General features: G+C 35.4%; 1 protein-coding gene across 2 annotated transcripts in view; it reads right to left on the bottom strand.

Annotated features, from left to right (window-relative positions):
• IPO8 (importin 8) overlaps nucleotides 1–15,776 on the bottom strand; it is a 70,033-nt gene that overhangs the window by 13,605 nt on the left and 40,652 nt on the right. For both annotated transcript variants that reach the window (XM_057557064.1, XM_057557065.1), the window contains exons 20-21: nucleotides 11,014–11,109; nucleotides 1,132–1,352 (exon numbers count right to left, since the gene is read on the bottom strand). In XM_057557064.1, the coding sequence (XP_057413047.1) occupies nucleotides 1,132–1,352; nucleotides 11,014–11,109 (317 nt within the window). The remainder of the gene's footprint in view (nucleotides 1–1,131; nucleotides 1,353–11,013; nucleotides 11,110–15,776) is intronic.

Below are 15,776 nucleotides of genomic sequence, written 5' to 3'. Positions count from 1 at the left end.
AGTAGAACAATTAGAAAACACATAGCAACTTATAAATATGCTCCCCCATTCCTTTTCTACCATCCTAATTCAAGCCCCTCCATCATCTTCCCACCACTTGGCAATGTCCTAACTACTCCTGTTGAAATTATTTTCCCCTCAGTAAATTTTTCTAAATGATATCTTACAAAACTTAAAAAGAACACTAGTTATTTCTAATGTTTTGAACAAATTAATCAGCAACTTAGCTCAAATTCTAGCACAACAGGGTCACTTACATGTGTTGGGTCACTTGAGGTGGGCCTATAACTACTACTTAGGATCTCACTTTTCCTATGTTGGGAAGCTAGGAGAGTGCTTCACACAAAGCGAAACTCTCCTACCAGGGTAGGACCTGGAATACAACTAACAATCTTCTGACCTCACATTTGAAAACGGGCTCCCTTGAAATCTTTATATATTTACCAGACCAGTAGTTTCCTTAGAAACACGACTCTACTTAGAATGTTGTTACCCATAGACACTTAATAGTCATGGAACCCAAGTGGACACTTAATTCTTTTTGCCTAGAGATATAACAATACACATAAGTCAAAAACAAGCGGGGAATGGCTATACCTAATTTTCAGAGCCTGTGTTCTTTCCACTAGATTATACTGCTGAAACACATTCTAAATTCTCTAAGAATTTAATATTATGTTAACAATACACTAAAAATAATTCTTAAAGGGCTTCCCTGGTGGCCCAGTGGTTGGGAATCTGCCTGCCAGTGCAGGGGACGCAGGTTCGAGCCCTGGTCCAGGAGGATCCCACGTGCCGCAGAGCAGCTGGACCCGTGCGCCACAACTACTGAGCCTGTGCTCTGGAGCCCATGAGCCATGACTGGTGAGGCCCGCGAGCCTGGAGCCCGTGCTCTGCAACAAGAGAGGCCACTGCAACGAGAAGCCTGCGTACTGCCACGAAGAGTAGCCCCCACTTGCCGCAACTAGAGAAAGCTTGCATGCAGCAATGAAGCAGCCAAAAATAAACAAAAAAGAATACTAATTCTTAAGATATAAAAATTATCTCTTTATATGCTATTATATGTACATATTAAAAAGTCAACTTTCCAGAATAGAAATGCAGTGTAAAATCGAAAAGACACATACGTACCCAAGAAAACAATCTGTATCATTCATCCACTGATTTATAAACTGTACAGTTACAGGTCCAGGGTTGTGAGGCAACTGAATTCGTTCTAAAGTATGTAGCAGCAAATCAGGGTTGTAGTACAAGGCAGCAATTGCAACCTGAAGACACATAGTACGAAGCTCACTAGTTTTGACCCCTCGGGTTAATCTCTCCAAAACAAGTTGAACAAAGAGCGGAATGCACTAGAGGAAAAAAGAAAAAGAGAAATCAAGTAACTTTTATAGAAAGCTGAACGTTGGTAAAGTGTTATCAATAAATCAGATACTCTTAACGACAGTGAAACTTTTGCTTGTTTAAATCATTTTTAGAATTATTAAACCCAGAGAGCTTAAATGGCCAAAAAGAGGTCCTACAGTAGTGCCAAAACGTCTCCTTCCCTTTTACGCGAAGATTACATTTAGTTGAAGATTGTTCTACAAGAGTCCACACTCAAATGATGGCAATAATCCAAATGTAGACTTAGTCACTTCCATGTTTGAGTTAAAATGACTAGGGTGGAATTTTTCTTTGATAAATCAAATTGGAAATACAGTTGACCCTTGAACAACGCAGGTTTGAACTATATGGATCCACTTAAATGCAGGTTTTTTTCAACAGTGAATACTACAGTACTACACTATCCACAGTTGGTTGAATCCGCGGATAGGGAGAAAACGTGTATACACAGGGCCAACTGTAAGTTATACATGGATTTCTGATTGTGCAGAGGGTCAATGCCTCTAACTCCTGCATTGTTCAAGGGTCAAGTGTAAAAAAAATAAGAGACTAAAAATAAGCATGATGTGATCAGAATTTCTCTTGAGAAAAAAAATTCCTAAAAAAGTCACAGGGATGTAATGAACGACATGGTGACTAAACTTAAGAATACTGTATTGGGGCTTCCCTGGTGGTGCAGTGGTTGAGAATCTGCCTGCCAATGCAGGGGACACGGGTTCGAGCCCTGGTCTGGGAAGATCCCACATGCCGCGGAGCAACTAAGCCCGTGAGCCACAATTACTGAGCCTGTGCGCCTGGAGCCTGTGCTCCACAACGGGAGAGGCCGCGACAGTGAGAGGCCCGCGCACCGCGATGAAGAGTGACCCCACTTGCCGCAACTAGAGAAAGCCCTCGCACAGAAACGAAGACCCAACACAGCCAAAAATAAATTAATTAATTAATTTAAAAAAAAAAAGAATACTGTATTGAACATTTGAAAGTTACTAAGAAAGAGTAGACATTAAAAGCTCTCATCACAAGAAAAAAAATTTTTTTAACTATGTATGGTGATGGATGTTAACTAGACTTATTGTCATGATCATTTCACTGTGTATACAAATACTGAATCATGTTGTATACCTGAAATTAAGATAATTTTATATGTCAAATATATCTCAATAAAATTTTTGAAAAAGAAAATTCCTGTTGATATAAGTAAAAGACTAAGAAAAACGGTGGATTTCATACATTAAAATCCTATGACTCCAATTCTAAAGTGCAATATTGTTTAATTTTATTAGAAATATTTCCTAACAGTTACTTTCAATTAAAAGGGATGGGCTAACTGTGGAAAACAGATGGAGATTTCTCAAAAAACTAAAAATACTACTACCATATGACCCAGCAATTCCACACTTGGGTATATATCCAAAAAAACAAAAACAAAAACACTAATTCCAAAAGATACATGCACCCCAATATTCACAGCAGCATTATCTACAATTGCCAAGATATGAAATCAACCTACGTGTCCATCAACATGATGAATGGATAAAGAAGATGTGGTATATATACACAATGAAATACTACTCAGCCATAATAAAGAATGAAATTTTGCCATTTGCAGCAACATGGATGGACTTGGAGGGCATTATGCTAAGTGAAATCAGTCAGACAGAGAAAGATAAAAACTGTATGATATCACTTATATGTGGAATCTAAAAAATACAACAAACTAGTGAATATAACAAAAAAGAGGTAGACTCACAGATATAGAGAACAAACTAGGGGTTACCAGCAGGGAGAGGGAAGGGGGAGGTGCAATATAGGGGCAGAGGAGTAGGAGGTACAAATTATTAGGTATAAACTAAGCTACAAGGATATATTGTACAACATGGGAAATATAACCAATATTTTATAATAACTACAAATGGAGTATAACCTTTAAAAATTGTGAATCGCTATATTGCACACCTGTGACTTATACAATATTGTACAGCAACTACAGTTCAATTTTTAGAAAGGGATGGGCTAAAATGATTTGTGTAAAATAAAATTCTGAGGTCTTAATATAAGTTCATTTTTAAATTAAACTTTAAAAAAATCAAAGTTTCAGGGGAGAATGGGATGAATAGGTGGAATACAGAGGGTTTTTAGGGCAGTGTAGTGAAACTAGTCTGCATGATACTATAATGGTAGACACATGTCATTATACATTTGTCCAAACCTATAAAGTGCGCACACCAAGAGTACACCCTAGTGTAAACTGCGGTCTCTGGGTGATAATGATGTGTCAGTAGGTTCATCAGTTATAACCAATGTACCACCCTGGCAGAGATGCTGATAATGGGGAAGGCTATGCATGTGTGGGGTAAGGGGTACAGGAGAAATCTCTGTATCTTCTGCTCAATTTCTCTGAGAGCCTATAACTACTCTGAAAAATAAAATCTATTAAAAAATAATCAGAGTTTCATGTAAAAATTTAAGACAAATTCAATATGTTTCCTTTAGTAAGCCAAACTGTAAGTACATTAGTATCAGAAGAATACTAGACTTGTTTAGGATGATATATAATATCAAAACACATGACTACACGTGGTACTTTTAAGATTGAGATTTTTATAAAGAAATGACTAGTCTGATTAACTCTATTGATTTTGTCTCATATTCTGATATAGAGCATATATAGGACATAGGCTCTATTAAAAATTATTACTACAGTTAAATAATTATTGTGAATCAATGAAGCCAAAAGATAATGTAAACTAAGTTTGAAAAACTCTTTTTGGTATGTTTTAATAACAAAGCTTCATTTTAACAAATATCTACTATTACATGCAACGCCATTAAAGAGGGCTTCCCTGGTGGCGCAGTGGTTGAGAGTCTGCCTGCTAATGCAGGCGACACGGGTTCGAGCCCTGGTCTGGGAGGATCCTGCATGCCGTGGAGCAACTGTGCCCGTGGGCCACAACTACTGAGCCTGCGCGTCTGGAGCCTGTGCTCCGCAACAAGAGAGGCCGCGATAGTGAGAGGCCCGCGCACCGCGATGAGGGGTGGCCCCCGCTTGCCGCAACTAGAGAAAGCCCTCGCACAGAAATGAAGACCCAACACAGCCAAAAATAAATTAATTAATTAATTAATTTTTAAAAAAAAAAGAATGCAAAGAAACTGTGAGGTTTCAAAATTAGTAAAACTAAAATGATCCGTTTATATTAAAATAAAGTCAATTATGGGGATTGATTATGCAGAATACCTCCATATACTACTATGGAGTGATCTGCAAGATATATTATTAAGTGAAGAAGGCAAGATGGAAAAAATATTTGTTTAGTATGCTACTGTTTAAGAAAGTGAGGAGAGAACGGATGTAACTATTTGCTTATTTTTTAAAATGAAAGGATGAACTAAAAACTGGGGGGATGGGGGGAGGGTAGAAATGGAGAAAGAAAGTAATGGTAGAGGGGACAGGAATGGAAGCTAGATTTCCCTGAATATACCTTGTTTTGTAAATTAGACTTTAGACTATGCATATGTTTTATTTATTCACAAAAAATTTAAGCAATCCCTAAAAGTTAAAATGAAATGAAATAAATAATCAAACAAACAGGGATTATGTTAAATTACTTTAAAATTTATGATTTGACTTGTTTGGCTATAAATATCCCTAGCATATGAATATACCCTTGAGATAGAAAGAGCTACTAAAAAATCTTAAACTGTTAATAGTAATCATTTGTTGGTGATAATATATACGTATTAGTGGGGTAAAGTAAGTGAGTAATTATGATGAGAACCAGGATTTTGGGTGTGGGAGATACTGATTAGGATCAATTAGGTTAAGTAAAAATAATGTAGTCCTAAATTTGAACTGGAAATATCTGTGTCTACTAATGATGCATTAATCTTAAAATAATATAATATGTATTTCCTGGTTCTCTTTTGTGGAAATAAAGACCAACTCAATAGCAAGGAATATCCCTTGTGCAGTCTTGGAATACCATTTCCCAGGGTAGGGCAGGAAATGTACAAGATGAACCTGGAACATCTAATCACACCAGATAGCAGAAAACTTCCAAACACTATGAGAGTCAGGTCAAGAGCACTCATATGGCAAACTCAAGAGGCTCCCACTGGCCTAAGTTTAAAGAACTTTGTATACCTGAAATACACTGAATATATTTGATGTGTATCAAATAAATTTGAATCTATAAGTTCAAATAATACTAAAAAGCCAAAAAAAAAACCATAAAAAACACCTCACTGGTCATCTTTGGAGGGTGCTCCAAAGATGGAGCATAAGGAAACAAACTTACTGTCTCAATCATGACAAATAAAGGCAAATACTCAATCTATTCCTCAGAGTAATCTAATAATTGATGAGAAAACATTTCTCTTCATAGAAGTATTTCCACTCATAAATGAAGAAGGAATGACAGAATTAGAATATCATCACCAACAGCACTAAGATCATAAGACGAGAGACAACCATTCTGTCCCTAGTAGAAATACACAACACCACCTATGAAGTATTCTTGCCAAAAAGTCACAACTGAATCCAACCAAATCTCTAGATCTAACTACCAATTTACAGGAAATATTGAGGAATTTAATTCTAAGGCATTACAATCCTTCAGCACAGTAATGGTAACCTCACTAACATTAGACAGTGAGTTAACTCACTTAACTTTCTGACATAGAAATGCTCGGGTACCAACTTTCCAATCCCTCTAAAAATCCAGTTTTAGGAGTAGAAACCCACTGTACATACATTACATATGAAATTCTTATTTACTAACTTCAAATGAGTCTATCCAGCTAAAAGCAATTCTTTTATTCAACTCTTCTTTACTACTTACTAGACTCCTCCAAACTGAAATTTCAACTTTTTTCATTTTCTACAACTCTTCCTATTTAACTGCGAAAATAAAGCCATTGGACTTAAGCTTCCACATCCCTTATTTCTACCTCAAGACAGATCCTATATCAGCATTATCTAAACGGCACTGTCACAACAGTTAATAGATGTTCCTTGGGTTTGGAAAACAAAAAGATTCCACTGTTAAATTAATTTGGAAAATACAGAATACTAATCACTCCCTTAGGCACATTTCCAGAAAAAGGCACTAAGAATTCAAGCAATAATGAAATGAATTTTGTTTTATCCAGTTTTTCCCAGACCATTGAATACACCATTTTATGAACACCTACTGACACCATTAGATGGTCACCATTTGAGTAATATCACTCTATTCCCATCTCCTGGTATCTACACTTTCTGTTTCTGTGAAAAAGATCATCTATTTTCCAAGGTAAACCTGTGCTCACAGGTTTCTCCCTGCCCTCCTCATCTTATGTCTTGTTTTTTCTGGTGTTTTCTATGCAATGTCTGCAATGACTCTCACTATGAATCTTGTTCTAATCTTCTAATCCCAATGCTACTTGCTTAGAACAGAACTAATATCTTCAGACCTCAACCTCACTGAAGATGAAATAAAGACATTCTCAGAAAAAAAAAAACCATAATTAATTGCTAGCAGACCTATCCTACAAGAAATACTAAAGGAAGCTCTTCAGGCTGAAAGCAAGTGACCTAGAGGGTAATTCAAAGACAAAGAAAGACACACACACACACTCCAGTAAAGGTAATTATGTAATTATAAAAAATAGTAAAAATAGTATTTCTTTCACTTTCTAAACTGTTTTAAAAAGCAATCACATAAAATAACATGTTATAATTATACTGTTGAAACTATAAAATGTAATATATTCAACATTAACAATACAAAGGATGTAGAAGCAAGATTCTACTGGAATAAGGAAATGACACCAGATGGTAACTTCAACCCACAGCAAACAAATAAAGAGAACTGAGAAATGGTAAATAAGAAGGCTAATATAACAAACTCTGTAGATATATACTTGGTTGCCTTTTCTCTTAGCTTCTTTGAAATAAAATTACAAATAGAAATAATTACAAACAGTGTATTGTTGGGTTTATAACATATATAGATGCAATATATATGACAGTAGCAGTACAAAAAGGGGGAAGAGGGAATACAGCTATATAAGAGTAATGCATCTATATCTCACTAAAAATTAGGTTAATCTCGATCTGAAGTATATTCTGATAAGGTAAGATATATGGTAAGCCCTAGAGCAACCACTAAGAAAAATGTTTAAAATAGTGGAAAAAAAATTAAAGGAATTAAAATGTGACATTAGAAAATATGTACTTAATTCAAAAGAAAGCAGTAAAGAAAGAATAGGGGAACAACAACAACAAAACATGAGACATATAAATAAAAAATAAAATGACAGATTGAATCTATGTAACAGTAACAACAGTAAATGTGAATGGGTCAATTCAAAGATACAAATAGGTTGAAAGTAAAAGAATGGAAAAAGATATATCATGCAAACAGCAACCATAAGAAAGCTGAAATGGATATACTAATATTAGACAAAAACAACATCAAAACAAACCAAAAGGGACTTCCCTGGTGGCGCAGTGGTTGAGAATCTGCCTGCCGATGCAGGGGACACAGGTTTGAGCCCTGGTTTGGGAAGATCCCACATGCCACGGAGCAACTAGGCCCGTGAGCCACAACTACTGAGCCTGCGTGTCTGGAGCCTGTGCTCCTCAACAAGAGAGGCCGCGATAGTCAGAGGCCCGTGCACCGCAATGAAGAGTGGCCCACGCACCGCGATGAAGAGTGGCCCCCACTTGCCGCAACTAGAGAAAGCCCTTGCACAGAAACGAAGACCCAACACAGCCAAAAATAAATAAATTAATTAATTTTTAAAAAACAAAACAGAAGTGTTGAGATAAAGAGAGACAATTTTAATGATAAAAGGGTCAATTCATCAGGAAGATAAAACCATTATAAACATACATACACCTAACAGACCCCCAAAATACATGAAACAACAACTAACAGAAACAAAGGGAGAACTAGATAATTCAACAACAGTTGGAGAATTTAATACTTCACTTTTGATAACAAATAGAACAATTAGGTAGAAGATCAGCAAAAAAATAAAAGACTTAATCAACATTATAAACCAACTAGATCTAACAAACACCTATAGAATACTCAGCCCAATAACAGCAAAGTACATATTATTCTCAAGTGCACATGGAACAATCTCCAGTACAGACTATATGCAGGGCCATAAAATAAGCCTCAATAAATTTAAAAGAAATGAAATCACACAAAGTATGTTCTCCAATTACAATGGAGTAAAATTAGAAATCATTAACAGAAAGAATTCTGGTAAATTCACAAACACATGGAAATTAAACAACACACTCCTAAATAACCAGTGGGTTCAGAATAAATCACAAGGGAAATAAGGACATATTTTGAGATGAATGAATATGAACACATGCCAAAACTTATGAATGTAGCTAAAGCAGTGGTTAGAGGGAAATTTATAGCTATCAATCTCTATATTAAAAAAGAAGAAATATCTCAATCTAATAACCTAAAGTTCCACCTCAAGACTCTGGAAAAAGAGCAAGCCAAACTCAAAGCAAGTAGAAGAGAATAAATTATGAGGATTAGAGCAAAAACTAATGAAATAGCAAACAAAAAAAAACAGACAACAAAATCATAAATTGGTTCCTTGAAAAGATGAACAAAATTGACAAACCTCTACCTCAACTAACAAAAGGGGGAAAAAAGAGAGTGAGAGAAAGAGAAGATAATAATTACTAAAATCAGGAACAAAACAGGGTCATTATTACCAACCTACAAAAACAAAAAGAAATATAATGAAATATTATGAACTGCATGCCAACTAATTAGTTAATTTAGATGAAATGTACAACTTCCTAGAAAGATGCAAACTCCTACATTAACTCAAAAAGAAATAGAAATACAAGTAGACCTATAACAAATAATGAGATTGAATTGGTAATTTTAAAACTACCCACAAAAAAAGCTCAGGCAAAGATGGCTTCACTGCTAAATTCTAACATTTAAAAAACACCAACCTTCAGAAACTCTTCCAAAAAATAGAAGAGGAGGGAGCACTTCCCAACTCATTCCACGAGGCCAGCATAACTCTGATTCCAAAGCCAGACAAAGATACCACAAGAAAAAAAAAAATTACAGATCAATATCTCTTATAAATACAAGGACAAAAATAGTTTTAAAAAAATACCACCTAACTGAATCTAGAAATATATAAAAAGGATCATACTCCATGATCAAGAAGGATTTACACCAGGAATTCAAGGTTGATTTAACATCTGAAAATCAATTAATGCAAAACGCCGTATCAACAGAATAAAGGACAAAACCCACATGATCATCTCAATAGATGCAGAAAAAGCATTTGATAAAATTCAACACGCCTTCATGATCAAAACATTCAAAAAACCACGAATAAACAGGAACACACTCAATCTGATAAAAGACATCTATGAAAAACCCACAGCTAACATCAGACTTAATGGTGAAAGGAATGCTTCCCCCCCTAAGATCAGGAACAAGACAAAATGTCTCCTCTCGCCACATCCATTCAACATTGTACTGAAGGTTCTAGCCAAGGCAATTAGGCAAGAAAAATAAAATAAAAAGCACCCAAGTTGGAAAGGTAAAACTCTATCTGCAGATGAGATGACCTTGTGTACAGAAAATCCTAAGAAATTCTCTGAAACTCTATTAAAACTAATAAACAAATTTGGCAAGGTTGCAAGAAACAAGATAAATATAGAAAAAATGCATTTCTAAACACAGGCAATAAAAAACTTGAAAATAAAATTAAGAAAACAATACCATTTACAACAGCATTAAAAAGGCTAAAATATTTTAGTGAGATTTTAACAAAAGAAACTTGTACTTGAAAACTACAAAACATTTTTTAAAAAAATTAAAGATGACCTAAATAAAAGGAAAGACATCTCATGTTCAGGGATTGAAAGACTAAATATTCCCAAAGTGACAATACTTCCCAAAGTGATCTACAGATTTAGCACAATGCCTATCACAATCCCAGTTGGCTTCTTTGCTCAAATTGACAAGCTGATCCTAAAATCCATATGGAAATTCAAGGGACCAGAATAGCCAAAACAATCTTACATAGGAACAAAATTGGAGGACACAAACTTCCTAATTTCAAAACTTACTACAAAGCTACAGTAATAAAGATACTGCAGTCCTGGATTAAGCAAAAAAAAAATTCATTTAATCTGAATGAGAATCCAGAAATATATCCTCACATTTACAGTCAATTGATTTCACAAAGTGTGCCAAGATAATTCAATGGGGAAAGAATAGTTTTTTTCCAACAAATGGTGCTGAGACAACTTGATATCCACATGCAAAATAATGAATTTGTACCCCTTCCGCAAACCATATTCAAAAACTAACTCAAAATGAATTAAAGGCCTAAATGTTAGAGCTAAAACCATAAAACTCTTAGACGAAAACAGAGGAAAATCTTTGTGAACGTGAATTTAGCAATGGTTTCTTAAATATGATGCCAAATTGCATTGGGTATTTTTGTCATAGGATCTGTACCAGTAAACACAAACTATAGGCTATCTTTATAATTTTCCATCACAATATAAACAAAACATCAATCAGACATGCACATTTTAAATGTAAACATCAAGTAGGATGTTTTCTATACATATATTACCTGATCAATTCCCCTTCCTTTGCACTGAAGAATGATGACTTCAAGAAGTTTGGCTGCATGACATTCTGCATCTTCTCCTGCATCTCCACATAGTACCTGCAGTAATTAAAATTTCACTCAGCAGTAAACAGCAATTGCAAAACATTTAATCAAGTCTACATGAAGTAAATATCACATAAAAATTCAGCCACTAGAATATCAGCGTTGCTTGCATCATAAGTTTACCTTGCCAACCCAAAGAAGGAAGTTCAAAATGAAGTTCACCTATCTACTTTATCTACTCTGATTCCTTATAAGGTGTAATAATTCACTTATTTAACTTTGGATTAATAAAATAGGCTATATGAGTTAACTGTCTAGACAAATGAAGCTTCCCTTTAGGGAATGCATCAAAACAGTAAAATACAATGAAATCAAAAGAAAACAAAATAACCTTCTCCTTAAACAATTAAATAAACCCTGTGTTTTTCTGTTCCTTTTGAATTCTTGTCTATATGCACCCATTTTTTCATAATGAAACCATAAATTTAATATTACACACCTTTTAATTTCCTCATTTGGACTTCATAATTTGAAGTACTTTCCATAGACATTATAACCATTTAGGACTATACAGTATTACAGAAGATGAGTATAACAAAGCTTACCAGCCTGTTCCCCTAATGTCAATTCTGTATTTTCACTGATATGAACAATTATACAGTGCACATGTTCATACACCAAATACAGCAGCCTTATAATAAGGTTCCCAGAAGAGAGATTTATAGAGTAGAGGCATGCTTATATTAGAAATAAAGAAATACGGAAAAATTAATAAGGGTTCAAACACAAGACATAAGAAAAAGAACAGACTTAACCCAGAGAATAAAAGTAAGATAGAAATTAGGAATATAAACAAAAAGAGGTAAAACAAAGAGAAATCAAAAATAGATTCATTAAAAAAAAGACTTAATGAAGTAGACTTCTGCCAAAATTATTTTTAAAAAGCAAAGAAAGCAAAATTTTAAAACATTATGAAAGACATAAATACAGATAAAGGAAAGATTAAAAATGAGAATACTATGAACAATATTATATTCCTTATATATTTGAAAACTTAGATGAACTGGATAATTTCCTAGATAAATACAATTTAAGAAAACTGAATTTAGAAGATATTCCAGATAAAGATGACAGATTGAACATCCCCATTCAATTTTATCCCTTCCCAAAGGCCATTAAAATAAAGGTAAAGATATTTTAGAGGCATATATCCACAAAGACAGAGAAAAAGAAAAAACAGACAGCTATAAAATTGTAGAAGCTGGAAAACAGATGGATCAGTGAGCTGAAACATAAGCAGGTAGCTAGCAAAACCAAGAACCAACCCTATTTACATACACTTAAAATTCTACCCCTAGAGCAGTGTTTCTAGATCTAGATTCTAAACATGTGGGCTCTGGAACCAGAATGCTTTGGTCTAAATCCTAGCTCTACCATTTATGAGCTGTGTTTTTAGAAAAGCTACTGGGTGGGCCAAAAAGTGCCTTCAGTTTTTTAAGTAAAAATAAAAGACACATTTTTCATTTTCACCAAGAACTTTACTGAACAATGTATTCACCCTTTTGTTCCACTACCTTCTGCCATTTTTCAGGCAACCTCATAATTCCATCTTCCCAAAACTTTTTATCTTTTTGAGCCAAGAAATATTCCAGGTACCTTTTACAGTTTTCCAGGGAATTGAAATTTTTTCCATTAAGAGATTTTGTAAATACCAAAATAAATGGAAATCCAAAGGTGCAAAGTCTGGTGAATACAGCAGATGAATTGGAACTTCCCAGCCAAGCTGTAACAGTTTTTGCCGGGTCATCAAAGAAACATGTGCTCTTGCGTTATCCTGATGGAAGATTATGTGTTTTCTGTTGACTAATTCTGGACTCTTTTCATTGAGGGCTGCTTTCAGTTGGTCTAACTGGGAGCAGTACTCGTTGCAATTAATGGTTTGGTTTTCTGGAAGGAGCTCATAATAGAGCAGGGGTCCCCAAACCCCAGGCCACGGACCAGTAGCGGTCCACTGGTCCCATCGCTCCCCATCGCTCGCATTACCGCCTGAACTCCACCTCCTGTCAGATCAGCGGTGGCATTAGATTCTCATAGGAGCGTGAACCCTACTGTGAACTGCGCATGCGAGGGATCTAGGTTGCACGCTCCTTATGAGAATCTAATGCCTGACGCTCTGAGGTGGAGCTGAGGCGGTGATGCTAGCGCTGGGGAGCGGCTGCAAATACAGATTATCATTAGCAGAGAGGTCTGACTGCACAGAGACCACAATAAATCAGTTGCTTGCAGACTCATATCAGAACCCTATCCGTGAGTGGCAAGTGAAAACAAGCTCAGGGCTCCCACTGATTCTGCATTATGGTAAGTTGTATAATTATTTCATTATCAATTACAATGTAATAATAATAGAAATAAAGTGCACAATAATATAATGCGCTTGAATCATCCCAAAACCATTCCCCCACCCCGCCCCCGGTCCGTGGAAAAACTGTCTTCCACGAAACCGGTCCCTGGTGCCAAAAATGTTGGGGAGAGCTGTAATAGAGGACTCCCTTCCAATCCCACCATATACACAACATCACCTCCCTTGGATGAAGACCAGCCTTTGGTGCCGTTGGTGGTGGTTCATTTTGCTTGCCCCACGATCTCTTCCGTTCCACATTGTTGTACAGTATGCACTTTTCATTGCCCATCACAATTTGTTTTAAAAACAGAACGTTTTCATTACGTTTCAGTAGAGAATCGCATGCAGAAATATGGTCAAGAAGGTTTTTTTCACTTAACTTACGTGGAACCCAAACATCAAAGCAATTCACATAACCAAGCTAGTGCAAATGATTTTCAACGCTTGATTTGGATATTTTGAGTATGTCGGCTATTTCCCACGTGGTATAATGTTGATTGTTCTCAATTATTGTTTCGATTTGATCGTTATCAACTTCAACTGCTCTACCTGACTGTGGTGCATCAGCCAGCAAGAAATCTCCTGCACGGAACTTCGCAAACCACTTTTGACACGTTTGGTCAGTCACAGCACCTTCTCCAAACACTGCACAAATCTTTTTGTGCATTTCAGTTGCGTTTTTACCTTTCTTGAAATAATAAAGTTTAATATGCCAAAAATGTTGCTTTTTTTCTTCCATCTTCAATATTAAAATGGCTACACAAAAATTCACCAATTTTGATGTCTTTTTTTAAACTCACGGTGATATGACAGCTGTCACATACAATCTTAACAAAATTGTTTCAAATGAAGTTAAAGACAACTAAATGCTACTAGAGCCATCTTACGGAAAAAAACGAACGCACCTTTTGGCCCACCCAATATTTAACCGCTGTACCTTAGTCCCCATCTGTAAAAAGGAATACAGTAATATACTTATGTCATAGGATTATATGATACAGAAAGAAAAAAATCAGCCCCTTTTCCCCAAATTGCATTTACTTGGTTTCTTTGTTCGCTGGTTTTGTTGGTTTGAGGTTTTGTCCCAAAAGGACAAAAGGAAGAGAAACAAATTATAGTACAGTAGCTTAAAAAATGGGCTCTGGAGCCAGATTACCAGGATTCAAATCCGGATCCAACACATAACAGCTATGTGACTAGGTCAGTTTTCTAAACCTCAGGCACAATGCAAAATGCCTGTCTCCTCTTTGACAAAAGGTGATATAATGTTGTAAAGATTAAATAAATTCATGTGTATAAAGTGCTTAGGAAATACCAGTGTACAGTTAAGAGTTCAATAATAAGACCAGAAATACGAAATATATTTAACTACTCAACAAGTAGAAGGACATCACTGTGAATGTCACTTTTACTATATCTGCTATAATACAGAGCAACTGTGAGTTATAAAGGACCATGTAGGATTGTTATGTTTTCTACCTTTGCTTTCTCTTCCCCTTTCCCTCACTAGCAGCTGTCTCTATAACTTAGGAAAAAACTGAAGACAGCCAGGTGATTACGACTTAACAAGCTGGGTTATTACAGAGCTATATGAATCTTCAAAAATCGTGATTCTACTCCTGCTGTTTACATGTGATGAAACTTAGTGACTTCCCAAAATCTCTCAGGCTCTTTATAACTGAACTGAGACCTCCATCAGATAAACTGATTATCAGTTCAGCGCTTTTAACAGAGTCTGGTACACATCTCTTCTAGGGAGGAAAACAGGTTGTACACTAGCTATCTTACTCCCAACTCCAAGGCCAAACTTAGGTTTCTGGCTATTTGAGCTTTCTAAAATCTGCCATCTCTATGCAATATAGTTTTATATTTATGTATATATTGATACATATATTCACCTAAAAGAGGAGGAAAGCATTACTCATCAATGATTACCAGATATAACCAAGAGGGCCAAATCTAACTTGTGACAAAGAGAACATAGTAGACAATCATGTTTGTGCATAAATACAACAGTAGCCATTATGTGGCTTACCAATTATCTTGTATTGAGCTAAATGATGCTGTTTTTCCAACTATTCCAATTTTTTGTCTTATGTTATTTATGTTCAAATTACCTATATCTAGTGTCTTCTAATATATACATTCAATTAAAAGAAAAATCAATAATTGACAAGCTGTGTGGTATTTTTCTAGCACTCTTTTTTAATCAAGGAGCAAGTCTGCATTTTTGAAAGAAAAAACACAAAGAAAATTATTTACCTAAGCATTATAAAGTACACAGCTATAAAAGTAGCAAACATTCTTAAGTATAACACAC

This window comes from Balaenoptera acutorostrata, chromosome 11 (genome assembly GCF_949987535.1).
Source record: "Balaenoptera acutorostrata chromosome 11, mBalAcu1.1, whole genome shotgun sequence".
NCBI lineage: Eukaryota > Metazoa > Chordata > Mammalia > Artiodactyla > Balaenopteridae > Balaenoptera > Balaenoptera acutorostrata.
Note: the sequence above shows the minus strand (reverse complement) of the source record. Positions and strands in the feature narration are given on the sequence as shown.